This window comes from Gopherus flavomarginatus, chromosome 1 (assembly GCF_025201925.1).
Source record: "Gopherus flavomarginatus isolate rGopFla2 chromosome 1, rGopFla2.mat.asm, whole genome shotgun sequence".
Classification (NCBI taxonomy): domain Eukaryota; kingdom Metazoa; phylum Chordata; order Testudines; family Testudinidae; genus Gopherus; species Gopherus flavomarginatus.
Genome location: NC_066617.1, coordinates 141748556 through 141776497, shown reverse-complemented (window position 1 = coordinate 141776497; position 27942 = coordinate 141748556). Strand labels below are relative to the sequence as shown.

The window sequence follows — 27942 nt, the reverse complement described above, 5'->3', positions numbered from 1 at the left end:
AAAGTTTGTTTTTTTCCAAGTTGTGATTTGGAGATTTTTGGGGTACGTATGTTTAATTAGGTTGCACTGAAACTATTAAATAATACCAGAAACACTCTTAAAATCAATCAGTCTTTAATGTACAAAAAATAAATAACCATGAAAAAGATTCAATACACTGGATTTGGATTAGAAAGTGTTTTGTTCTTTTTAAAAAAACATTGTATTGTAATTAGTCAAAACTGGCACAAGATTGTGGAGTTAATTAGGACTATTGCATAAACTGGCACTTCTTTTCAGAATCATAAAGAGCATGGATTAACATACAGTGTAAGTTTGTGCAAATCAACAGCTTAAAAATCAGGACCTTTAAAGTGTGCTTTATCTTGTGTCCCTTCCTAAAGCTATGGTCTTTTGTCTCACACCATCTAAGGCTCAGTACCCCAAAGCTGTTCCTCAACGTACATTTACGCTTCTGGGTGCTCGAAAACACTGCTTGCTCCCACTTGAGTTTTTCAAAGCAAAATGACATTAACCATCTGATCTACTGTGGCTTATTTATTCCCCCTCTTAATGCTAAAAAAAGCTGAATGTTCCCTCTTTGTATGTCACTTAGTTTGTTAGTCATTTCTTCCATGCTGCTCTGATCCCCTTCTCTTCGGGCCCAATGAGACTCCCTCTGAAGTTAACCAAAAGACTCCCACTGGGAGCTGAAAAAAAATTACATACATTTTCATATTCATGTCTCACACCGTATCTCTCTCTAGTACTTACCTACCTTATAGGACCTTAAGTAAGGTTGTCAGTCAATGTTTGTAAAGTGGTTTGAGGCCTTTAAATGAAAGGTGCTATAAGATATTTCAGGGAGATACTGTCTCTACAATGCAGTGTATTTATTAAAGGGCTTATGGGTCAGAGGGAAACTGACAATCTTACCAACTTGTTTGGTAAGATACTTTTTCAAAACAGCAGGAGGAAGTTCATTATATTGGGGTCTGTTATTAATCATATTTATTACATGTGTGCCTAAGGACTAACCTAGTTATTGCACTGTACAACCACGGAAGCTAAATATTTAAGCTCTGAACACTATTTTCTCCAAACAGTGTCATGCATAGGTGAGTAAAACTGGCCTGTCTGAAAGCAGAAATATTTGGAAGAATATTATCCTGATTGCTCTGACTTCCCGAACATAAACCAGAACTTTTCTCAGCAGCATTGACTGGTCAGTTATGACAAGGTGATAACATGGGTATTGCAATTGTCATAGGCATGTTGCCCAGCTCAGAATTCATACCCCAGGGTGAGTGAGGATAAGATCGCTTTCACTGTTCCCAGTTTTGGGCTGCTGCAGGGGCCCAACAGGCAACCAGTGTAATTTAGACTGTGTATGTGCACGCAGTTATGGCAACCTAACCCTGGGCTGCCCAGGGACACCAGTGCCGCCCAGAAGCTACACAATGTTGTGTGTTTTGGCCCTGCCCCCAACACACCTCTTACATGAGGGCTTGCAAGGAGGTCTATCACTGTCTTCCTCAGTTCCTGCCCTGGGAGAACTCTCTGCCAGTCAGATCAAAGGCCTTTAGAGTCTCTTTACACTACTCTGAGCCCTTTAGCTGACACAGAGGGGTCAGAGAGGGAGTGTGACCCACATCAGGCTTCCTGGCTCTCAGTGCAGTGACCATCTCCAGCAGAGCGCATTGAGTAGGAGCTGAGCATTCAGGAAGCCTGCACAGAAGGTGGGTTTGGAGTCACTTATTTTCTTTACACTCCTCACCCCATCTTTAATTTACTTTCACATCCACCATTCAAAGCTTTGTTTCTTCAGTTTTTCTTCTCCACTTAGTCTTCCCCTCACTCTTTACCCCACACGTGTAGCTTTGGGTCACATTTCTTTCAGTAAACTTTCTTCAATGTCAAAACTCAGTCTGGAGCCACTGCTTAAAGGGAAAAAAAGTAATTACGTTGACACGCAGACAGCACTTTAGCTCTTCAAAGGGTTAAGTATTAATACAAACACTGATAACTTTGTTTTTTGCATTTATAAACATTTAAGGCAGCCACATTACATGACAAAGCTTTTTAAAAGTCACTCTCGCTGGTTAATAAGTACTGACCTTGACATAAAACATACCCCATGTTCTCTTTCTGGAACATGTCTAGTTGAGTCTCAAAACTCTGCTGGGGTCTTAAGAGTACTTCCTGAGACTATTCCTAGTTGATGATCAAAATTAGATGATTTCTGAACAATTTGCCAGCTGTTCAATTATTGCCAAGATCACCTGAAGACCTAAATACCCTTCTCACAATAATGCAGTTGGTGCCTGTATTTTTGTTTTGTACAATGGTGTGTGGTGCTAGGAACTACACTTTAGACAATCCTTGATCCAAAGAGCTTATAAACTAACAGACAAGAGACACAAAACATGGAGGGAAACAGACATAGAAGTGAAGTGACTTGTCCAAGGTTACATATCACATCAATGGCAGGTACTGGAACTAAGCCCTATCTCCTAGTTCAAATCCAGGTCTCTCTACAGAGCCAAACTTCATTCTCTATTTATTCTGGCTTGTTTAACTTGTTTAAAGTCTCTAATCTTTTTAAAATAAAAAGTTTAATAGAAAATTAGTCCAAAAGAGTTGTTTGCCTGGTGACAGTATTGTTGATAGAGATACAAGGTGCTCCTCACAATCAGCACATGCATTTAAGACGTGTATTAGCCAGCAAGACCATCTGGCATTTTGAATCTCATTGTTCAACTTTTATTTGCTGAACCATCTGACCACTGCTGCAGCCTGTACTTAAAAATGCAGGCCTTTTTACTTTGTCTTTTAGATGAAGAGTAGCCAAGTCCTATAAATGGCATGTGAATTGAGTGGAATTTACTCTCTGTTGTAACCTAAGAAAATCAGGATGCCAAGAACTTAATTCTTATTTTTGCTGCTCAAAGAATAGCCTTGGAATCCCTCCCTGACTTCCAAGGTGGTGCCTCTGGAAGGGAAGAGGGATGAACAGATGTATCTTTAACTATATTCCAATGGAGAAGATGAAAAGAAATCCACTTCCTCCAGGAGTACAGCTACCCTTCTGGGTGTGCTGTAGCATTCCTGCACCCTTTCTACCTGTATAGGGGAAGTAGATGGCACAGATGTCTCAACAGCTGTATGTGGTACTGCAATTTCAGTGACCGAAGGCCTAGCTCATACTGCTGACATATGAGCTAGTCAGGTAGACTCTGGTACTGGGCTCAGATAGGTCACTTGGTGTCAAATAGGGCAAAGCCACTGAAAGGGACAGTAACAAGGTGCTTGGTACAAAGATTGCTGAAGAGTCACAGCCAGAGGAAAGGGAGTGAGCAGATTTAACTGGTACCACAGGCATTCTTTATAGACAGTATCAAGGTGCCAGAGGAACCTATCTTAGCCCCGCCAGCTGAAGAGCTTGAGATGAGTCTAATAAATGTGAACTTGTGTCTCTGTTTAGAGGCTCCTCAAAGAGGGAGACCTATGTCTCATCTTGTATCCTTCCTATCCCTTTCTGAAGAAGTACACCACAGGGGTTTCAGCCATCTCAGCCCTGGAGCTGGGGGTGGAATCACAGCTCATCGGGGCATGAACTGAGGAGGAGTAGCAGGAGGATTGAGTCTTAGCTACATCCTTCTCCTTATCGGAGAAGGCTTTCATAGAGAACTCCAGAAAAAAAAAAAAACCTCTTGTTAGGAAGACATCCCATGTCTTCTGAGTCCACTTAGAAAAAGAAGAGCAGATGGATCATTGGTCAGAAACATATATCTTTTGCCTAAATAGAAATGGCACTTTGAATGCGCATCCTTGAGTGACACAGACGTATCACAGGGGAGCAGGTCTTAAATCTTGAACCTTTAGTGTTGCCAATAACAACTCAAGTCCCAGAGAACCAGTGGGTGGAGAGGACGAAACAGATAAGGCTTAAAAAAGGCAAAAACGTTTTTTAAAGCCAACTACCTAAAAACTGTATTAACTAATGACTAGCACTAGCAACAACAGAGTCTCAGAGAAGCTGGTGGATACTGCAGGGCTCCATTTCACTGCCATGGGTGGTAAAAAGGGACTGAGGGAGACTTGGGTCTGCTCCATCGTTTGTGCCCTCAGGTGGAATGACACGAGGACATCTAGGATGCAGTTGCAGCCCCAATAGACACCACTCCCTAAAATAACCCAATCTTGGCCACATGCACATTAAGAGAGGTACCCAGATGGCCAATTACATGAAGACCACCATCAGGTACTGGCAACAATTTTATTCCTTGTGAATAAACTTCATTCATGGAGACCGATTAAGCACACTTCAGCACACCTTCTGGCATGTGGTTTACTGGTATCTTTTAAAAAGGGACTGCAAGCCAACTTTCCCCAAAATGGAATCTGTCCTGACCTCGCTGTGAAGTGTAATGCTGGATTTAAAATATCTAGTTCCAATAAGCACTCAGTAAATGTCTCACTCAGACACATTCTGTCAAGCTGTAGAAACTGCCATGGCCCCTACAACATGGGCGTTAAGGCCTTTCTCTACCGAAATGCTTGCTTGCAAGCAACAAGTCTGAAAACAAACGTCAATTTGTACAGAACACCTCCGGAATGAGATAGGTCCAAGGGAGAATTTTTCTCCCATACACAATATTGGTGCCTTTTAGAAAGACTGAGATCTATCTAGGTAATGGAGCACATAGCACTGTCCTGCAAAATGGCTGCTATAGGAAGGTCTGATATCTGGAGAAGCAAGCCAGCAGCAAGATGGAAAGGATCATGACAAAGTCAGATACTTGGGGCAAGAATATCCAAAAAAGACCTTAAAATCTCTGGCTGAGTCCTTCAAACCATCACTTATAAGAGCTTCTCTGCTTTGCTCCACAACTGAGATATTAAACAGCTTGTAGGAGCTCTCCTGATAAATCAAAAATTGAATATCTAGTTATAATACAAAAGATTGGAAAGGCACATGGTGGAGAATCAACAAACGGTGGAGTCCCCGCTAGAAAGAGACCGAATATCCTCTTGTTTGTTTTTCTCTCTAGACCAACTGACACTATAATCTCCTTTCTTTATCCAAATGGGTTCTAATACTGGTTGCTTTCTCCATAGTAGCTGAGTGCCTCCTAAGAATAACAACATCAATGATCTTTCTCTCCCTCTTCTCCTCTTTATTTTGCCAGAAAGGGGTAAGTTTAGCAGGTTGTTGCTTGTTTAAAATGTCATTACTACTGAATTTGAAGAGAAGGAGTGTTGTCATGAGCAAGGATGATGTTCTGTAAAAGCTTGGGAAAAGAGGTGCGGGATTTACATCATAGCTCTGAATGCTATGAACATAGTTGCCATTTTTATTTCATCTGACAGCAAGCCCCACCATCCTCAACACAGGTTGGATGCAAGGAGTTATCCACTTTAGTTGATCATTTCCTCACTTCTTATAAGTGAGGAGAAGAACCCAAAAGAGACAGAAATGCCCACTCAGCCTGCCATGTGACAACCAGTATTGGGGACATACTGAATCAGTTGCCTCAATGCCATAGTGTTGGTTGTCAAGGAAAGAGTCTAGGTACAGGAGGGCCTTGCCAGAGGAGATACAGTATAAATCTCTAGATGTCACCTCTGAACACTGATGGCTGAAACTGGACTTGGTAAGGACACACTATGAAAAACCACAAAATAGAATCTCTCGGTGGCTACAGTTATTCCAATCAAATGAAAAAATACACCAACTTCCTCCTTGTAATTTATCTGATTTAGAACTAAGAACTACCATTCAACTTTTTTAAAGCCCGAGACGTTGCATAGTAGCTGTCTACATGGTGTAAACAGCTTCAGTATCAAGAGTTATCAATACAGATGAAGACGATTGTACCAGGGAAGTTGATAGAGTGGACACTAGATGAAAAGCTGAAACCACCCTCCATGGCACTCTGGACCGGTGAGATTAAGGTTTTTCCACTCAATTCCCTTGAGTCTAAATAGAAAATAAGGCACAGAGTGGACAAGCTATAGAGGCGTAAGTAAACACAAGCAGGGTAAACATAAATCATATTGATCTTTTGAAGATATTGTATGCATGCCAAACATACATACCTTTTAAAAAACAGATTTGTTGGTTACTTTTAGCCACAACAGCCCAGTAAGACTTGAGGAAAATAGTTACTGGATTTTGGAAATTAGTGAGTGAACAAACAAAAGGGTACAACTTTTTTTTATTTTGACTTCTTATAATTTCATAATGTCCAAGTACATGTATTGTAGAATATTTTATAAAAATAAAGAGAACTTAGTCTGAGGACACCCTACTGCATTTGCTAGTAAATCTCTGATGAGAAGTCGGCAGGGTTCACTACAACCTAAGGGCGATTCCCTCTGCTTGTGTACACATACTCATACCGGGATGGCTTAGCCATTCCTCCATGGCTGCTACCCATGCTATTACAGCTACACTATTTATACTCACGCTAGCTCAAGTATGCGTACATGAGCAGGGGACTCACACCCCTAGCTCACAGTGTAGATGTTGCCTTATTGTGTGTGCATGCATGTGTGTATTACAAGGCTTGTGGATCAGTGAAGGTTTACCGTTCTGTAGCACCAATCACTGGTTATCATTGCAATAACACCCAGAAATCCCACTCAGGAGACCCATTGTGCTAGGTACTGTACAAGCACAAAGGAAGCCACAGTCCCTGTCCTGAGCAGCTGAAGAAGATAAGTTGAGGAAAAAAGTTTCCAAGAAATTTCAACCACCACAAACAACCAACACGTGGTGTGACTGCAAGAATCCATGAACAGACACAGAAAAAGGACTTAGGGAGGAGGGGATAAATGTCTCTGTTAGCTGGGTCATAATGCCAAGCTGTGCACGTGCAGTAGTATGCTCCCTCCCATGCCAGAAAACTAACACAACTTTGAGTATATCTAAGGTCTGTGTGACAGGGCAAGAATCCAAGAGCAGGGATCCAAAGAGGCAGTCTCATGAGGGAGAGCCACTGTGTTTTTACTCATTTAACACCTCACTTCCCCTTCTTCAGGAGTTTAGGTCTCTCTGATCTTTCTTCTGGTCCCTCTTCTCCTCCCCAATCAGATTCTACCTGGTAAAAACAGGCCATACTCTGCATCTATGCAAATGGAAAGAAAACTTGGTTTACATAAAATCAGCACACACTTTTTACTAAAACCAGTCATGAAACACAGGGAAAAATTAAGGGATGGAATTTTTAGAAGCCCTTCATTTTGGTTTAATTCTTGTTTCCATTGAATTCAATAGAGTATTATCATCAACTTCAATGGAAGTAGAGTCATGTCAACACTGAGTGCATCTCAAAATTCCAGCCAAGCTATAGAAAGACAGCAGCACACAAACAGAAGCCAGCTATATACACATATGTTTTCGGGCGGGGAGGGGAGGGAAGAGAGATGACAAAAAACACATTTTACTATTAAATAACAATTTTCTAGATCACATAAGAGATCCTAGCACAGGACTCTAGGGCTAAATACCTACCTAATTACTGACCACAACTGCTGTCAGGTATATTATTCTGTCACAACCAGACTTCAACTTATAGGTTGCACAGCATTATTGCAAGGTTGCTTGAAGCAGTATCAGACCTAGATTTAGTCCTAGCAGCAGGTTCGGGGGGGAATAGCTCAGTGGTTTGGGCACTGGCCTGCTAAACCCAGGGTTGTGAGTTCAATCCTTGAGGGGACCATGTAGGGATCTGGGGCAAAAACCTGCCTGGGGATTGATCCTGCTTTGAGCAGTGGGTTGGACTAGATGACCTCCTGAGGTCCCTTCCAACCTTGATACTCTATGATTCCAGACCTTTGCTCTCCCTAGATGGATTGTTCTGTAGATTTAAACTCCAATCTACAAATAATACATGCTACAATATACCAATAACTATTAAGCCCCCCACATTTTGTAAAATTATAAATAAAATCTTTATAAAAGATTATTCATCTGTACACATACTGTATCATATGCATAAATATATATTTTACACATGGATAATACATATGTATTGTTTTTTAAAATGTATAGCAGTAAGAATTCTTTGAAGACATTAAATATCCAATTTAATTAAGGCTCACTAAGCCATGTTAAAAATTTTTATAAACCCTAAATGTGAAAAGCATCAACGTTTATTTACAGGATCAACAGATGGACAACCAACCTTAAGCCAAAAGGATTTTCCAGATGTAAGCCAGATTTTCTTTCATATCTCCATCTCTGTTCACCACAATGTATTTAAAAAAAATTGTAAGTTATATTTCCTTCACAAAGACATAGTGCCCATCCATCACAACCAACCTAATATTCAGTTTGGCTCCTTGCAAAACTTAACAGAACTCTATTAAATATTCAGGGTAGATTTGGTTGGTATCAAAGATAACAAAGATCTTTGGATTCCAAGTACTATCCACGCAGCTGTCGAATAAGTTCACAAAGCTCCCATCTTTTGAAGGAGGTCTCATGTATTTGGAATCTCCAATGACATAGTCTCCAGTTAAAACACGAGCAAGAAACATAACTTTATACGTTCTGAGCACATGATGTTGCAGACTGACACCATGGATTTGAAAAGTGTCTCCATGCTTCATATCGTCTTTGCAGAAACGACTGGAGTACGATGCATCTCTTGCAAAATAGGTCCCTTAAAAAACAAACAGCAAAATTATACCTGATGACAACAGTCTCATTATGAAATCAAAACGGTGTAAGATCTGAATCAGGCCATATATCTCAGTTTTATATTCATAATCAACCCAGCAAAATTATACTAGTGCTGTGCTTCTCAAGCTTTTTCAGTGTGAGCCACATTGTAGTAGGGAGATTGTCCCATGACCAGCTTACCCTTCTGCCACTGGACTATCATTTTCCCCCACCCCACTGGATAACATCCAACTGTGGCAACTACAGGAATTGCTTACTTAACACATTTTAGCTGTCTTTTTCTCACATTTAGCAGGAAGAAGAGAGACAGATTAAACAATTCTCCACAGACCACCAGCAAATGCCCTACAGATCACAGTATGGTAAATGCATTTGTGGGACACCATTATATGTTTAGAGAGGGAAGAGCAAAATAAGTGTATTAATCAAAAATTACATGGAGTGGTATTAAAGGAGTCATTACTGCTTACCTTTTCCATACACAGCAGCATGCATACCATTTATTCTCCAGTCAAAGTTATGAATGCATATTGCTTCTACAAATTCATTGCTGGTACCATGAAATAACATTTGTTCATTAATAGTAGGGACACCTCTTCTCTTCTTTAGCTGAGATTTTTTCCTACAAAAAAAAAAAAAAAAAAAAAAAGCATAGCATTACAAAAGCTTTTGTAATCAAACTGGAATTGCACAGAAACTGAGAGGAGAAATGATACTGCAACAGCTGAATTTGAGAGAAGTGACAAAAGTTGATTCTGCTCCTCAAATACAGCTCAAAGTTCTACCATCTAAGTAGCCAGCCAGCCAGTAGCTATAAAATCCCTCTCAGTGGCTGTTCTCTAATTGCTCTACCTGTAAAGGGTTAAAAAGTCTCTCTGCTATGCATAGGTAAAAGGAAATAAGAGGGCACCTGGCCAAAAGAGCCAATGGGAAGGCTAGAACTTTTTATTGAAATAAGACTGCCATTTGTCTGTCTGTGGTTGTTCTCTCAAGGAGAGGCAAACAGGGCAGCAACTATCCTGTAAGAAGCTTGGGGCCAGGTATGAAAATAGGGTGACCAGATAGCAAGTGTGAAAATTGGGACGAGGAGCAAGTAATAAGAGCCCATATAAAAAAAAGTCCCAAATATCAGGACTGTCCCTACAAAATCAGGATATCTGGTCACCCTATATGAAAAATCATCGGTATCATACCTAGAAACTACTTATTTGAAACCCTAGATATGTAAGTAGATCAGGAAATGTCTAGGAAGATGCAACTAGGTTTATCTCTTTATGACTTCGTGGACTCCTCTGTGATAACCCCAGATGCTTTTGTTTTGCTTGTAACCTTTAAGCTGGACCTCAGGAAACTATTCCTGAAGGTAGTTGCTCTTTTTAAATCTAGCAATGGCCTAAGTTTCCAGATGTATTTTCTTCATTTTGTTTTTTAATAAAATTTACCTTTTTTAAAGAACAGAATTGGATTTTTGGTTCCTAAGAGGTTTGTGCACGTCATTTAATTAGCTGGTGGCAACAGCTGATTTCCTCTGTTTTTCTTTCTCAGCTTTTCCCCGGTAGGGGGGTGAAAGGGCTTGAGGGTACCCCACAGAAAGGAATTCCCAGGTGCATCTTCCTGGGTTCTGAAAGGTGTTTTGCACTTGGGTGGTGGCAGCATCTACCCATCCAAGGTCAGAGAAAAGCTGTAACCTTGGGAGTTTAATACAAGCCTGGGGCGGCCAGTATTAATTTTCAGAATCCTTGCGGGCTCCACCTCTGCACTCGAAGTGCCAGAGTGGGAAATCAGCCTCAACAGTTCCCCCCCATCCCCGCCCCGCACGCAGCTCCCCTGCCACTGCATGAGGCGGGGAACCCCCCACCACAGCTCCTAGCTCCACAGGGCAGCGAGGGACCCCTCCCAGCCACTGGGTAATGAAGTCCCTGCAGTTCCCAGCTGCTTCAGGGTGGGAGGGAGAGCAGGGTACTGGACTCTCCTCCCTCCTCATTTTTGTCAGCGATGATTTTAGTAAAAGTCAGGGACAGGTCACGGCTTCCGTGACTTTTTGTTTATTGCCCATGACCTCTCCATGACTTTTACTAAAAATATCCATGACAAAATCAGCACCTTAGGGATGAGGTTCATTTGCTCCAAATGACTGGGTCAGACACACAAATACATTATTTCACTCCAGAAAACAGCTGAGCCTCTGAGACCATTGCCAGCCATCCTTGTGACTTTGATACAAATCTTTAGGTTCCCGCCCCCCGTGGAAAAATAAGGGCAAGCAGTTTCTGGACTAAGAATATTCCCCTCATGCCTTTATACTCCATTGTGCATGGAATTTTAATACTGTATATTACTTTGCAATTAACATACACAGTAATATTGCAATACTGTTATTGCGTGCAGTATGATTATTACAGATTCCCATTTCTGAGTTCATGTTTCCAAAAATGGGGTAGTGGGAACTCCATAGCTTTGGAGTTCTTAAAGCACACACTTCGTTGTGCAGTGGTACCTGCTGCCCACCAATTCCTTTTTTCAGCAAAAAGGTAGAAAATCAAAGAGAACACAAATCTGCACTGCGAACTCAGAAGTCAGTGGGGATCTAGTATCATTTCTTGATATTATTATTCATAGAAGTATGCCACAAATTGAAAAACTTCAGAGATACCTCTATAGAAATCCACTTTAAAGCAATAAATTGTTATAACAGGGACACTGTTAGATATACAAACTTCAAAGTAGCAAGACTGTTACAAAAGCACCAATCAAAGCAAATAAACTTTTTAATTGTATAATGTATTTATATACTTAAATACATTCCATACCAACACATTAAGAGAAGGCTAAAGTTGCAAAAATTAATCACTCATAAGCCAGGAAATGAGAAAATTAAGACTCAATATGCAATCTTAAGACACCTCTCTCTGTAAATATTCACTATAAGCGTGCAATTACATGATCACAAGGTATTTCTCAAATACAATATATCATACAATTTCATCTACAGCATAGCACCTTTTAAGCCCATGTAACACCTTAATATTTTTTTCATTTTTTACTTATTGATTTTATTGTCATAATGGTCCAATATATCTTGATGCTGACTTTTTATAAGTTCCCTTTCTAGAAAGGTAGGTATTGACATTTCCAAGGGCAACCGTATGATACATAATGTTTCTGAAATGCAAATATTAAATAAAGACTGATCAGAGAAGAGGTGCGAACAAAACTCAAGAACTCCTAACTCACCCTGCCCCATACAATATTTAGTGAGAAAGAAAGCAGGAACACTCAAGCCAGCAATGGCTTCTGCAGTACTGACAGACTAAACTTGGATTTGCTGCATAGAGCTGGATCCAACACAGACACTTCACCCTACACTAAAATTCATAAAGAGAAGATGGTAAGGTGAGAAACTTGACAAATCGGGAGTATTTGTTTTGAGTCACTAGACATGCAACGAATACAACTCTGTGAAGGCTCATTTTACAATGAGTCTGTTGTGACCCATTCACTCCATCATAACAATATCTTGGGGTCCACCACACACAATTTCTGAGAACAATAACTGTAGTCACCTCTACCAGCCAGCTCACATAGACAGGATTAGAAGAGAGTCCAATGTCAACCTTCATGACTAAGTAGCTATGCCTGTGGTCTTCCTTTCCATATGTTGATGAGGGAGCTCGCTGAAGTTGCCATACATTCTTTACCAGTTGGATGATTATTTACTGTTCAAAGATCTGATATGTTAAAAATGACCATGAAACTGTGGTCAAGTCTGGTACCATATTGTCCATCGGGAAAAATTATGTTTCTAGCAACATGGGCTAGGGACATTCAGCTATTCAATCCCTTTAATAACCACGGAGGAATTCACATGAAACCATTCATACAACCATTCAAAATTAGAAACATTTTTCAATGTCAATTTCTCCAAGAGACTAAAAACTGCAGAGACACAGTTTCTCCGTTTCAGAAAAATACAACTTTTGATAAAGCCTTTCAAAATCTTTTTGTTTTTTTAAATAATTGAAAAATAACTGCAAAGTTAAATTCAGATTTGGATGTGCACTTCTTCAAAAGTTCAAAGGCATCTGGACCCATCTCTAGAAAAAAGATACATTATGGGAATATTAAGACTAAACAGTAAATGGCAAAGGCTGTGAATACCAATCTACAATTCGTGCGGTTGTGCTTTTTCCTCTACATCAAAGACAGTGTATTTTTCACAACTGGTAAATCAGGAAATTAAAAACTGTTTAATCAATTTAAAGTGCATTTCTAGTCTGAAAAGGGATTTTGCAAAAATGGTACCTTCTTACCCCAAAAATCTGCTGCATGTGCATATTGAGTTGTACCTGCTAACCTTAGTGACCAAAATAAAAATTTGATCTTTGAAACAAAGATTGTTTTACATGCCTTTAAAAAATAATTTCTTCTTTAGTTTAAATTTAAATATAAAACCTTTGAAATTGCATATCAAATTTCAGCCCAAAAGAAACTTTTACTGCAACAGTGCTTTTCAATTTTCTCATTGCTTTTCAAGTTTTAAGCAGTTTGTGATCTTTAGCTTACGGTTGTTACAGAAGTATCATTAAATTCCAAATCCATAAAATAAATCAGGATTTTTAATAGGAATGCTGATATGTGACTATAAACACAAGAGCAGGACCAATTAGGGAAAAGAGGAAAGAGACCAGATGCAGAAAGGGTGCAGACACACATAAGTATTCCGACAGTTTTATAATTAGATGCAATTAACTATTTCTGCTGCATGCCTTTAAAAGAGATGTATTCTATTAGCAGACCTAGTACAATGTTTGTTTTAGAAATAATCTCACCTGCAAAAAAACTCCCACAAGTCTAGATTCTGAATTCTCTGAATTCTTTTAATTCGGTTGCTATCCATTGTTTTCCCAAAGAGACTAGAAACTTCATTATATTCATTTGTTTGCTTTTGCAAAGGAATAAGCTGGAAAAAGAGAGGTTAGTATAGTTTCATTGAAGTCCATTGGTCTTTCATCATATGTCTGTTCCATGTCATAATAGTTCTTACCTGATATGGTTCCTCTGTATTTACATTCTCCCAGTGTGAAGGCATTGGGATAGCCTCATTTTCACAGATATAACTTCAAACACAAAAATATAAGTTAAAACAATCACACCCAAGAGTTGAAGCTTTTCTTTTCCCCCAATAGGATTCCTACTAATCTATAATTTGAGACATCGCTTGGGTCCTGAATGGGAATTCAAGCTGTGAGTAGTTATTTTTAACGGGCAAGGAGAGATTTCCTCCTCCTTCGCTTTCCCGCTCCAATCTGTGTCCCCAGATTTAATTTGAGGAGGGTAAAAAATAATGAAGAAATTTTAAAATGTTTCTAGTTCATCTTAATAGAGGAATGATGAATTAAACCAACAATGAACCACCTTTAATTCTTACCTGAAAGCACTGATAGAAAAGGGAGCTCGCTTTATTGGACGCTGTTTTCCAGTAGTCAGATTGGTTTGTTTCATCACTGTATATAAAATGAAACTTAAGTGAGTACCAGACACATTCAATCTACAGAAATGTAAAGTGTTTGGACATAGCACAGGATCCAGAAAATGATATTTTTAGAGTTGCCAAATAGGAATTATTGTCTCAAGTGTTGAGAGAAGCATTTAAAAAATATTATTCTTCAACACTACTACTACTAAAATGCACAAACACTAGCAGAGCTCCCACATACCATGGTAACTAGTACTAAATAAGTACCATACTTAAGACAGACAGGACATATTCACTTGTAGTGAAATCCTCGCATATTTAAGCCAATGACAAAACTCACATTGATTTTAATAAGGCCAGGATTACACTGTAGACTTCTGCATCTAAATGCTAATTTTAATGCAGTGCAGAAGCTAACATCTTTGTACCACAAAGTTAATAATATGGTGAAAATTATGTTATGCTTAACAGCTGCCTTTAGCATTTTTAAGCAAAGATTCAAGATTTAAATTTAGTTTACAAAATCCATTTTAAGAGTAAACTCTAAAGAAGCTATTTGAAAAAGTATTTAACAAAATACAAAATTCTGCATGAATGTACATATTTTCATACAGTCCACCACTGTATTACCCTACAACTGTAGACTAAGATTAAAATACAGAGACTGCTATCCACAAAATGGAACACCCACATCACGTGAGCATGACAGGTCTTTGGTCAGTTTAATATGAAAACACAAATGAAACTATAAGCGCAATATTTGAAATACTCAGAATAAGATGCTATTACATCGCAACTTTCTACATAAGTAAAATGTATTTAAAATTAACTACATAGTAACTACACTGGAAACCATCAGTAACCTGTGATAAAGAGTCCATACAATATGAATATATGAGATCTTTACATAAAGTCATTTTCTAGAAAATGATATCTGATACTCTGATGAACATATCAGAGTTGGATTGTTGAAGTATCTGCCAGCTGAATTATATTGTCACTTTATCAGCATTACTTATATAGAGTTTGTGAAGACAGAAAATCGTTTTCTACAACGCTTGCTGCTTGAATATTTAGAAGAAAAACTTTTGGTGTTCTCATTTCTCTGAGTATATGGTACAGCACCACTTATATCTCACGTGAGAGGAGACAGGACAAACACCAGTGTTACTGAACAGGGTATGCTACTTACAGTACCAAAGCTAGAAGGCTGAACCACGTAACTGTCTCTATATGAATGTACATTTGACATTTTATGAAGGCCTTCCCAATTGTGCTTTTTTGCACTACAATAAAAGAGATAATTGAGGCCAACAGCAAGTAAAATGTACCGGTCAACTCTTGTCATTAGAAACCTACAAATAGATAAATATTTCATTGTTAGAGAAAGACATACCTGAAAAGTCTAACTTGTAGTTAAATTTTGCAGTAGTAAAAGAAACAGAGCCTTCCGGGTTCATTTTGAAGCTCCTTTCAATGTCTTCACTGCTAACTGAACACTGAGTGTTTGAATCAGTCTTCAACACAAACCAGAAAGGACAAGTTTAAATACAGTACATTTGACAGTGTGGAAGTTATTATAGATAATATAATCCCATGGTTTAAATACCTGAAACATATGCCATTTGCCACATTCAGCCAAGTAAAACCAGCCCCATTGGGTATCAGTTGTATCCATCTCCTCCTCAGGAATCTCCATCTTTGGAGAGAATTCTTCTGATGCTCTTTGAAGCACTTCCTGAAACAGTCACAAAAAGTATCTTCTGTGATAACCCATTATTTATAGAAATCTGTTATTTCAGAAACACTAGTTTGTCTTGATTTTTTAAAAATTAATATACAACTCTTATTTGAAAAAAAAAAAAAAAGCTGACTTTTAAAAAGTTACTATATGGGACAAGAAAGGCAGGTACAATACTCTGGAGACCAGGCTCCCTTAGACATTTCCTCATTCTTCTGTCTGTCCAGTTTAGTAAACAGTACCCCATAAACTGGCTTAAACGCTTCCCATTCAGGCCTTTCTCAGATGCCTGAAAAAAACATACAGGCCTTCAGAATGCCCACAAGGACAAAAGACTCAGGCTGTGCCCAAACAAGGAAAGACAGTGAGTGAGTTCCAGAGTTGAAAGCCCTACCAGCAACCCCATTCCAGTTATACCTGGGTACTGCTAGCTCAAGCACCTCCACAGATCTCACCTGCTACACTACCAGACAAGGGGAGGGAAACTTTCTTCAGAAACTAGGACCCAAACCATTTAGAACCTTTTGATTAAAACCAAGCTCTTAAATTTCATTGGGCAACAGACAGAATCAAACCCAAACCATACAGGACAGGTGTAATATATTCCCTCTAAGAAGCATTGCTGAACAAGCAACTGGATGAATAAACACCCAAGATTTAAAATATTATATTATATAAATATAATTTTTCAAGACTTCAATTTATATTTTTATGTAAATTAAATAGAGATTTAAAAAAAATAAACCTATTTAAATCTGCAATTATGACAACCTATGATAAGGCATAAAGTTTAAACTTACTAAAATATAACTATAATAATTTAAATTAAATTAAATATATTAAGCAGTATGTTAGCTGCCAAGTTTCAAAGAATGTCATACTACTAAACTAGCAGAACTCACTAACTAAGCACCTGGAACCAGAGTTTGTTGAAGTGCTAAATTAGCTTTTAACAGCAGTAACCTCTTTTGCAGGTACAGAGAAAATATTTTCTTACTTTCAATTTAATCAACTAATTCAGTTCAATGACTAGTTCATTCACAGTTAAGGAGCCAATGGCAGTTGACAAATCAGGAAAACTTGTTTTTTTCTCCCACTCTGTGAATAAAAGTTAAGTGTGAGAGGATGAGATCTACTAGTTCTAAAACCCTAAAGGACATGTTGACCAGAAACAATCTGATCAATCCACTAACTACAAACAATACTGCCTTTGTTTTAGTTTTAGATGCAAAACATGCTTTGATAAATGTTTTTTTCCCCTATCTATTCAGCACATTAAGGTAGTTTTATTTAACTCATAAATAATTTTAAAATGCTGCTTTTGTGCATTTTAATTGACTCAATTTCCATTCAAATAGAGATTGATGCAAATTAAAAGTAAATGAACTAGCAAATAAGAAATGTATCATTCACCATTTTCTAACATAATATAAATATAAAAATTAAGAATCTGAATAAATATCAATTAAGCTATATAAATTGCCTAAGTAAATGTGTATAGATACAAGATATCCTTCCAGTTAGCAAAAAACAGTATTACATTTGGGGTAAAGGCTGTATTTAGTGGCAGTAGTTATCAACCAATGCGAATCAACCTTTCTTCAGGAAAATAACTAAAACGTATAAACACAAATCAAGATTAAAACTGATTATTTAAATCAAGGTTTCAGTCTTTCTGATTTAAATCAATCTACACTGACAAGCAAGGTGAAGATTTTAAATAGTCTCCAAAATTTAGCCCCACCAGGAGGCTGGTTAAAGTAATCTAATCTTGAGGCACAGATAGCAGCAGCAGAGTCCAAAGAAAAGGTCACAACCTTCTAGCCAAGCACACACAAAGTAGTACTGCTTCTGGTCACAGCTGCTACTTGGGCACCCAAACGCATATGGAGTTCTATCAACACCCTCAGACTGTGAACACGTTATCATGAACGGTGAACACTTTCCTACTGAGGGACATGTAATCATCAGATTATTGTTCCAACTGTTTTTAAATCAGCCAACAGGCATCTCCCTGGTCTTGTCTGAAGTTAAGGTTGAATTCCAGCTTTAATTTTAACAACCTCTTTTTCAGTTGAACCTAATCTGTTAAACTATTTTTAAAAATATATATGGGGAGGAAGGGTTGGGGTGAACCTGAAGGAAGGAGGATGGGCCAAACACAACACAAGCTGTTTTTTTATTGGGGCGGGGCGGGGGATTAAGGAAGGAGGAAAAGGAGAACAGAACACATTTTCTCTATACAGCTCTATCATAAATGTTGTACTTGGGTAACTCTAAAACGGATGAGGCTAGACATGTCAAATTTGGACTGGTTTGTACCACAGATGTCATTAGATAAGTTGAAAGAAAACTAATTCAGTACTCTTGAATTTAGGTATATTTACAGTTAGCATTTTTGTATATATTTGAACTTTTCTGTTTTATTTGCAAACAATTTGAAAGACATCTTAGTCTGCTAGATATGCCAGTAAAATTTGTAAGTCTCCAAACAATAGTACTTACAACATCTGTTAGGGAATCTGGGGACAAGAACATATAGTCCTAATTTCTTTCACTGCAACAGAATCAGCGCTTCGTCTCCAGTATAACACAAGTGTTATTCTAATCATTAAGTGTAGTTATAGAGAGATGTCAGTAAGAGACTTTAAAAGTCTTGTTAGCATAAAAAAGAACAAACAGTCATAGGAATTGACAACTTAATTTGATGATGTGGAATAAGATTGAAAGAATCTGTTTTACCATTAATCCAAACATTGTACTCAAGCACCAACCACTGGCAGAGCATTCATCCTACTTTGCAGAAATCATCAACGAGAGGACTTGCGAAGGCTGAAAATCTGGAACTGAACCACACAACATTAACTGTCACACCCTTCCCTAACAGAATCCTTCAGACACAATGACATGCTTGGAAGTCCTTACAAACATTTAACCCACTGCATGCGAAAGCTAGTGAAAAGTAACTGCAAAATTTATAAATAATAAATGCATCCTTCAGAGAAGAGAATATACCATCCTCCCTGAAAAATGCAATAGCCCATCCAGTGTTTCAGATGACCTTCCCAAACTCCTATTTCTATGCAAAAATATTTAAATACTAGTGCCAACCAAACTCCAAAATCACATGACCATGGTTAACATCTTGAATGCCTCACAATCAATTCTCAGGTCACAGCACAGAGATAAAATCCTTAGTGGTGGTTTAAAAAACCCCAAACTTTTGCACCGCAATGGATGAAGGCTACAACTCAATAAAGACTCATTAACTTTCAACACAGTTGTAAATCCAGTTGTATATCTCATTTTCTAAGATATAACCAGGATGTCACAATGCTTGCAAGATGAAGTATAGCTGACTCAGATTAAATCAGAGCAAAATCAAGAAATACTGGTTGAAAGGGGAATATCCTCTGAGGAACTTGCTGTCATCCTATTTCATAGCCCTGGCCTACACTACGAGTGTAGGTCGCATTTCGCAGCATTAGACTGATTTAACCCTGCACCCGTCCACACAACAAAGCCATTTTTATCGACTTAAAGGGCTCTTAAAATCAATTTCTGTACTCCTCCCCGATGAGGGGATTAGCACTGAAATTGACATCGCCGCGTCGAATTTGGGGTAGTGTGGATGCAATTCAAAGATATTGGCCTCCAGGAGCTATCCCAGAGTTCTTCATTGTGACTGCTCTGGACAGCACTCTCAGCTCAGATGCACTGGCCAGGTAGACAGGAAAAGGCCGGCGAACTTCTGAATTTCATTTCCTGTTTGGCCAGCGTGGCAAGCTGATCAGCACAGGTAACTGTGCAGACCTCATCAGCAGAGGTGACCATGGAGTCCCAGAATCGCAAAAGAGCTCCAGCATGGACCGAACAGGAGGTACTGGATCTGATCACTGTATGGGGAGATGAATCTGTGCTATCAGAACTCCGTTCCAAAAGACGAAATGCCAAAATATTTGAAAAAATCTCTAAGGACATGAAGGACAGAGGCTATAACAGGGACCCGCAGCAGTGCCGCATGAAACTTTAGGAGCTGAGGCAAATGGCTGCTCTAGGTCAGACCCCCAGACATGCCGCTTCTATGATGAGCTGCATGCAATTCTAAGGGGTGCCCCCACCACTACTCCACCTCTGTTCGTGGACTCCACGCAACAGGGATGAGGATTTTGGGGACGAAGAAGATGATGATGAGGAGGAGGGTAGTGCACAGCAGGCAAATGGAGAAACAGTTCTTCCAGCCAGCCAGGAACTGTTTATCACCCTGGAGCCAATACCCTCCCAACCCTCCCAAGGCAGGCTCCCGGACCTTGAAGGCAGAGACAGCACCTCTGGTGAGTGTACCTTTGTAAATACAATACATGGTTTAAAAGCCAGCATGTTCAATGATTAATTTGTCCTGAAGACTTGGGATGCATTCAAGGACAGTACAGCTACTGTGATGCATTCAAGCAACATCCGTTCTTTATCTCTCCATGTTATCCTCAGGAGAGTGATATCATGCATGGTCACCTGGTTGAAACGGGAATTTTATTAAGGGGGTATTCAGAGGTGGCCGTTCCTGCTGGGCTATGTGCCTGTGGCTGAAAAGAAATCATCCTCGCTGTTAGCCACGTGGTGGGGGGAGGGGTGAAGCGATCATCCCAGAGAATTTGGTGTGTGTGTGTGGGGGGGAGGGGGAGTCAGTTGGGTTTGTGCTCCATGTTAACCCAAAAACTGGCAGGCCCTCAATATAAGAGGCAAAATACGACCTTGTACCGAAAGCACATGTGCTATCTAATGTTAACAGCTTGGTTCACCGTGAAAGAGTCTATCCTTTGTCCTCTAAAATGTGTCTTTTTAAAGAATTCTTCCCCTTTTTTTTCCTCCTGCAGCTGCAAATGTTTCAATGCTCCCCCTATCATCTCCATCCCAGAGGCTAGTGCAGATAAGGCACACACACAAAAAAACCAAAACGCACTCGTGATGAAATGTTCTCTGAGCTCATGCAGTCCTCCCGCACTGAAAGAGCTCAGCAGAATAAATGGAGGCCAACAATGGCAGAGTCCAGGAAAGCAGAAAATGAACATGAGGAGAGGAGGGACAAGCAAGAGGAGAGGTGGCAGCAGCATGATGATAGGAGGCAGGATGCAATGCTGAGGCGACTGGAGGATCAAACTGATATGCTCCAGCATATGGTTGAGCTGCAGGAAAGGCAGCAGGAGCATAGAGTGCTGCTGCAGACCTGTGTAACTGCCTGCCCTCCTCCCCAAGTTCCATAGCCTCCTCACTCCGATGCCCAAGAACGCGGGGGGGAGGGTCCGGGCACACAACCACTCCACCCCAGAGGACGGCCCAAGAAACAGAAGGCTGGCATTCAATAAGTTTTGAAGTGCAGTGTGGCCTTGTCCCTCCCTCCTCCATCATCCCACCTGGTGCTTCCTTCCTCCCCCACCCCTCCCAGGCTACCTTGGCAGTTATCCCCCTATTTGTGTGATGAATTAATAAAGAATGCATGATTTTGAAACAAAAATGACTTTATTGCCTCTGCAAGTGGTGATCGAAGCGGGAGGGAGGGTGGTTGGCTTACAGGGAAACGGAGTGAACCAAGGGGGCGGGTTTTCATCAAGGAGAAACAATCAGAATCCTCACACTGCAGTCTGCTCAGTCATGAAACTGTTTTTCAAAGCCTCTCTGATGCGCAGCGTACCCTGCTGTGCTTTTAACCACCCTGGTGTCTGGCTGCTTGTAATCAGCAGCCAGGCGATTTGCCTCAATCTCCCACCCCGCCATAAACATCTCCCCCTTACTCTCACAGAGATTGTGGAGCGCACACCAAGCAGCAATAACGGGAATATTGGTTTCATTGTGGTCTAACCGAGTCAGTAAACTGTGCCAAATGCACATTCTACCACCATTCTGCACTTGCTCAGCCTATAGTTTAACTGCTCCTTACTATTGTCCAAGGTGCCTGTGTATGGCTTAATGAGCCATGGCATTAAGGGGTAGGCTGGGTCCCCAAGGATAACTCTAGGCATTTCAACATCCCCAACAGTTATTTTCTGGTCTGGGAAGTAAGTCTCTTCCTGCAGCTGTTCAAAAAGACCAGAGTTCCTGAAGATGCGAGCGTCATGTAACTTTCCCAGCCATCCCACGTTGATGTTGGTGAAACGTCCCTTGTGATCCACCAGTGCTTATAGCACCATTGAAAAGTACCCCTTGTGGTTTATGTACTGGCTGCCAAGGTGGTCCGGTCCCAAGATAGGGATATGCATTCCGTCTATCGCCCCACCACAGTTAGGGAATCCCATTGCAGCAAAGCCATCCACTATGACCTGCACATTTCCCTGAGTCACTACCCTTGATAGCAGCAGCTCAGTGATTGCATTGGCTACTTGGATGACAGCAGCCCCACAGTAGATTTTCCCACTCCAAATTGATTCCTGACTGACCAGCAGCTGTTTGGTGTTGCAAGCTTCCAGAGGGCTAACATCACTCCCTTCTCAACCGTGAGGGCTGCTCTCATCTTGGTATTCTTGCGCTTCAGGGTAGGGGAAAGCAATTCACAAACTTCCATGAAAGTGCCCTTACGCATGCGAAAGTTTCACAGCAACTTGGAATCGTCCCACACCTGCAACACTATGTGGTCCCAGCAGTCTGGGCTTGTTTCCCAGGCCCAGAATCGGCGTTCCACGGCATGAGCCTACCCCATTGCCACCAGGATGTCCAAATTGCCGGAGCCCGTACTTTGACAGAAGTCTGTGTCAATGTTCTCATCACTCATCAACACACTGCCGTCACCTCCTCATCTGCTTTTGCAGGTTCTGAACATATTGCAGGATAATGCGCGAGGTGTTTACAATGCTCAAAATTGCCACGGTGAACTGAGCAGGCTCCATACTTGCCGTGGTATGGAGTCTGCAGGAGAGCACCCGCAAAAATGTTTTTGTCCCATCAGGCATTGGGAGCTCAACCCAGAATTCCAATGGGCAGCGGAGACTGCGGGAACTGTGGGATAGCTACCCACAGTGCAACGCTCCAAAAGTCAACACTAGCCTTGGTACTGTGGACGCACTACGCCGATTTCATGCGCTTAGTGGGGACACATACAATCGACTGTATAAAATTGCTTCCTAAAAAATCGACTTCTATAAATTCCACCTAATTTCGTACTGTAGACATACCCACAGGGTAAGTCTACATTACAATATAAGCTCGTGCTTGAGCCTGGGCTCAAGGCTAACCCTTCCTGCATCTAAACTGTAATTGTGCAAACCCAAGGCTCAGACTCATGGTCCCAGGACCCTGCAGGGCTGGAGCCAGGGTCCGAGCCCTACTGCTTTGCAGTATAGATGCAGCCCTGCTTGACTCAAGGCCTGGGAGTCATCCGAAAGTATTCCACTATTCCATGGGACAACTTCCTTAGTCCTCTCTATCCCAACAATCTGCAATCCACTCTAATGAAAACTGCAGCAGTTCAGGTCAGCGTTAATCCACTCTGTTCTGATCACCGATCTGCAAGCACACTATCAGAGAGCATCCTTAGTTTGCAATGGAGAGTGAACCGATCAAGCCTTTTGCAAAGCGAGCTGCTTCTTGGTAAGGTACTGGGTAGGCAGTAATGTATTTCCACTTTGCACCTCAGTCCTGTGGCTCTAATAGCCACATTTCAGTTGTGTGGCACTAGGGATTGTGGGATATGCTTACTTTGACTCAGGTCTGTGCACTGCAGTGTGGACCCTAGAGCACCTAAATTCAAACATGAGTCAGAAAATTCTTAACCTAGGGTTAAAATACAATGTAGACACTCAAGCCTGACTCGAGTCCCACTAATCCTGGGTTTACATTGCAATGTAGACATATCCACAGAGGGCATCTCCACAGCCCCCTCATTTGTCAACATGGTATGAAGTCTCTGGGTCCTGCATGATTCATCATTGATGCTAAATCACCAAGTAACATTGGTGGTAAAGGCAAGTCTTCTCTTTCAGTTTGGTCACAGTGATATGAATTTGTTACTTACAGATTGGATTACTGTAATCCACTTTATCTGGGAGCTAACATGAAAAGAATGCCTTCCCCGAATTCTTTACAATGCAGCTGCTCACCTCCTCACTGGGATGGACAATTTTACGTACACCATCACTGTCCTCCCAGCACATTTCCAGTTTTGGATCAAGGCCTTGGCACTGCTCTTAAAGGTCATTACTGGACTAGAAACCAGCTACAGTTGTGATCACATCTCCATCCATGCCCCATCAAGACAGCTGCACATCTCTGGGACAATGCAGCTCACAAGATGAATTGCAGAAATATAGCGCTCTCATCTGAGAGTTATAGAAAGATCTCCAAGAGGAATTCAGACTAACCTGGAGCTTAACCACCTAGATCTGCCTCTTTGCGAAAGCTTTCCCATGAAAATTAGTTAAATAACCAAATCAATAGTCCAGCTGTCCCCTGGTCACCATGGTATATGGACTGTCTTTGTTTGCATAGCACCAAGCACAATGGGATTCATATCTTGGGCTCCTGACAGCTATCGCAATATAAATAGATAATAATAACAACAGTCTGACCTTTTCTTAGGGAATGGGTTACACGGGAAGAATCCTATTTTGAAGGAAGAATGGGAGAGCGTAGTACGAGGGAGGGTTTCTCAAAAGATCTGTAGAAGCAATTTTGAATTGAGGTGGGTTGTTTTGGTCAGTGCACTGGGGATGCATAAGGCACATGAGCTAAAGTCAGAAGATATAAAAAAAATCCCTAGGAAGATTCAAAAAATAAATAAATAAAATAAGCAAAAGACTCAAAAACTAACAGTAAAACATTTTTTAACTACACCAGAAGCAGGAAGTCTGCCAAACAATCAGGGAGCCACTGGAAGAAAGAGGTGCTAACAGGGCACTCAAGGATAAAGCCATCATGGAGACACAATGAATTATTTGCACTGGTCGTCACTGCAGAGGATGTGAAGGAGATCTCCACACCTGAGCCATTCTTTTTAGGTGACAAATCCAAGGAACTGTCCCAGAATGAGGTGTCAACAGAAGAAGTTTTGGAGCAAATAGATAAGTTAAACAATAAGAAGTCACCAGGACTAGATGGTATTCACCCAAGAGTTCTGCAGCAACTCAAATATGAAAAAGCAGGATTGTGGTATGTAATCTATCACTGATAGCTTCTGTACCAGATGACGGGAGGATAGCCATGTGACACCAATTTTTTTTTAAGGCTCCAGAGGCAATCCTGGAAATTACAGGCTTGTAAGCCTAACTTCAGCACCAGGCAACTGGTTGAAACTAAAGAAAGAACAAAATGATCAGACACATAGATGAACACGATTTTTTTCAGAAGAGTCAACACGGCTTGTGTAAAGAGAAATCATGCCTCACCAATCTAATTAGAATTCTTTGAGGGGTGATTCAGTGGATACAGTGTACTTGGACTTTGAGAAAATCTTTGACAAGGTCCCTCACCAAAGACTCTTCAGCAAGCAGTCATGGGATAACAGGGAAGGTCCTCTCAAAGATCAGTAATGGGTTAAAAGACAGGAAACAAAGGGTAGGAATAAATGGTCAGTTTTCAAGATGGAGAGGGGTAAATAGTGGCATCTCCTAGGGACCTGTAGTAGGACCAGTGTTGTTCAACATATTTATAATTAATCTGGGAAAAGGGGTAAACAGTGAGATGGCAAAATTTGCAGATGACACTAAGTTACTCAGGCTAGTTAAGTACAAAACAGACTTCAAAGAGCTACAAAGGGATCTCACAAGACTGAGTGACTGGGCAAAAACAATATGGCTGATTAAATTCAGTGTTGATAAATGCAAAGTAACGGACATTGAAAAAATATAATCCCAACTATACATATTACATGATGGGATCTAAATTAGCTATTACTACTCAAGAAAGATCTTGGAGTCAGTGTGGATAGTTCTCCAAAAACATCCTCTGAATTCACAGCAGAGTTAAAAAGTGAACAACATGTTGGGAATCATTAGGAAAGGGATAGATAAAACAGAAATTATCATAATGCTACTATATAAATCCATGGTAAGTCCATATGCAGTTCTTGTCACCCCATTTCAAAAAAGCTATATTAGTATTGGAAAAGGTACAGAGAAGGACAACAAAAAGGATTAAGGGTATGGAACATCTTCCATATGTGGCAAGATTAAAAAGACTGGGACTGTTCAGTCTGAACTAAGGGGGATATGATAAATCTATAAAATCATGAATGGTGTGGAGAAAGTAAATAAGGAAATGTTATTTACCCTTCACAGAACACAAGAACCAGGGGTCACCCAACGACATTAATGGGCAGCAGATTTAAAACAAACAAAAAGAAGTATTTCTTCATGCAAAGCACAACCTGTGGCACTTGTTGTCAGGGGCTGTTGCAGGAGGCCAAATATATAACAAGGGTCAAAAAAGAACAGTGAGTGGAGGACAAGGGATGGATCAGGCCATAATTGCCCATTGGCATTGGTCACTGTGGGAATACAGGACACTGGGTTAGATGGACCATTGGTCTGACCCAGTTCTCAGTCCCCCCTTGCAGCTCCCCCTACGTGCAGGGAGTATCACTTCCTGCCCTTTGCCGGCCTGGCAGCGCTGACTGGGGGGGCCGGACGGGGGTGTGTGTAAAACCCCTCCCCGCAGGCAGAAAAACAGACACTCTCCCCCAAACAGCGCCCGCCCCGCAGCCCGCCCCGGGTCTGCCCCGCACCGCCCGCAGCTAGGGGAGTGGGACCAACTCAGTGGCCGGGGCGTTCCCCCCCCCCCCGGGCCGGGGGGGCCTGCGGCTGCTGTCGCGGGGCCGCGAGCGAGTCCCCAGCGAGGGCCGGGCGGGACGCGCCGCCCCCTTCGAACTCACCGCCTCGGCCGCTCCCCACATGCTGCCGGCCTCAGGCCGGGGCCAGGCCCCGGCGCTCCACTACGTCACCGCCCTAAGCTGGGCGCTTCCTTCCGCCAACGTCAACAGCGGTGGGGGCGGAGCTACAGCCACAGATGCTAAAGGAGAGGGGCGGGGTCACAGTAGGGGGAGGGGCGGGTCATATGCAAATTAAAGTTGTGATGGGCGGGGCTTTGTGGGAAAGGCCACACCCCCACCTGCCTGCCTAACAAACAACCTGACTGACCTCCCGCCCCCCATCCCTCTCACCCCGTCACCCCTGCCCCACAACCCCCCCATCCCTCTCACCCCGGGGTCCGTCGCCCCTGCCCCACAACCCCTCTGCATCCCTCTCACCCTGTGAGCCACAGCCCCTGCCCCACAACCCCCCCATACCTCTCACCCCGGGACCCATCGCCCCACGATCCCCCATTCCTCTCACCCTGGGGCCCGTCGCCTCTGCCCCAGGACTCCCCTGCATCCCTCTCACCCTGTGACCCATAGCCCCTGCCCCACAACCCCCCTGCATCCCTCTCACCCCGGGGCCCGTCGCCCCTGCCCCACAACCCCTCTGCATCCCTCTCACCCTGTGAGCCACAGCCCCTGCCCCACAACCCCCCTGCATCCCTCTCACCCCGTCACCCCTGCCCCACAACCCCCCCATCCCTCTCACCCCGGGACCCATCGCCCCACGATCCTCCATTCCTCTCACCCTGGGGTCCGTCGCCTCTGCCCCAGGACTCCCCTGCATCCCTCTCACTCCGTGACCCATAGCCCCTGCCCCACAACCCCCCTGCATCCCTCTCACCCCGGGGCCCGTCGCCCCTGCCCCACAACCCCTCTGCATCCCTCTCACCCTGTGACCCATAGCCCCTGCCCCACAACCCCCCTGCATCCCTCTCACTCCAGGGCCCGTCGCCCCTGCCCCACAACCCCTCTGCATCCCTCTCACCCTGTGACCCATAGCCCCTGCCCCACAACCCCCCTGCATCCCTCTCACCCCGGGGCCTGTCGCCCCTGCCCCACAACCCCTCTGCATCCCTCTCACCCTGGGGCCTGTCACCCCTGCCCCACGACCCCCACTCATCCCTCTCACCCTGGGGCCAGTCGCTCCTACTTCATGACCCCCCCCATCCTTCTTGTCCTGTGGCCTGCTGCCCCTGCCACACAACCCCCACTCA

General features: G+C 42.0%; 1 protein-coding gene across 4 annotated transcripts; it reads right to left on the bottom strand.

Moving 5' to 3' along the window:
* Window positions 1-97: 97 nt before the first annotated feature.
* PARP11 (poly(ADP-ribose) polymerase family member 11) lies at window positions 98-26848 on the bottom strand. 4 transcript variants are annotated; one of them, XM_050966272.1, is made up of 10 exons: window positions 26744-26848; window positions 18631-18734; window positions 15757-15885; window positions 15544-15664; window positions 14100-14175; window positions 13716-13788; window positions 13501-13631; window positions 9142-9293; window positions 8172-8651; window positions 6183-7112 (listed from the first exon to the last, which is right to left on the bottom strand). In XM_050966272.1, exons 2-9 carry the CDS (start codon window positions 18643-18645, stop codon window positions 8338-8340), a joined length of 1011 nt encoding a protein of 336 aa, XP_050822229.1. In that variant the 5' UTR covers window positions 18646-18734; window positions 26744-26848; the 3' UTR covers window positions 6183-7112; window positions 8172-8337. The 4 variants fall into 4 exon arrangements, with proteins under 4 accessions (XP_050822222.1, XP_050822229.1, XP_050822221.1 ...); XM_050966265.1 differs by lacking the exons at window positions 6183-7112; window positions 18631-18734 and adding an exon at window positions 98-689; XM_050966264.1 differs by lacking the exon at window positions 18631-18734.
* Between the last annotated feature and the right edge of the window lie 1094 nt (window positions 26849-27942).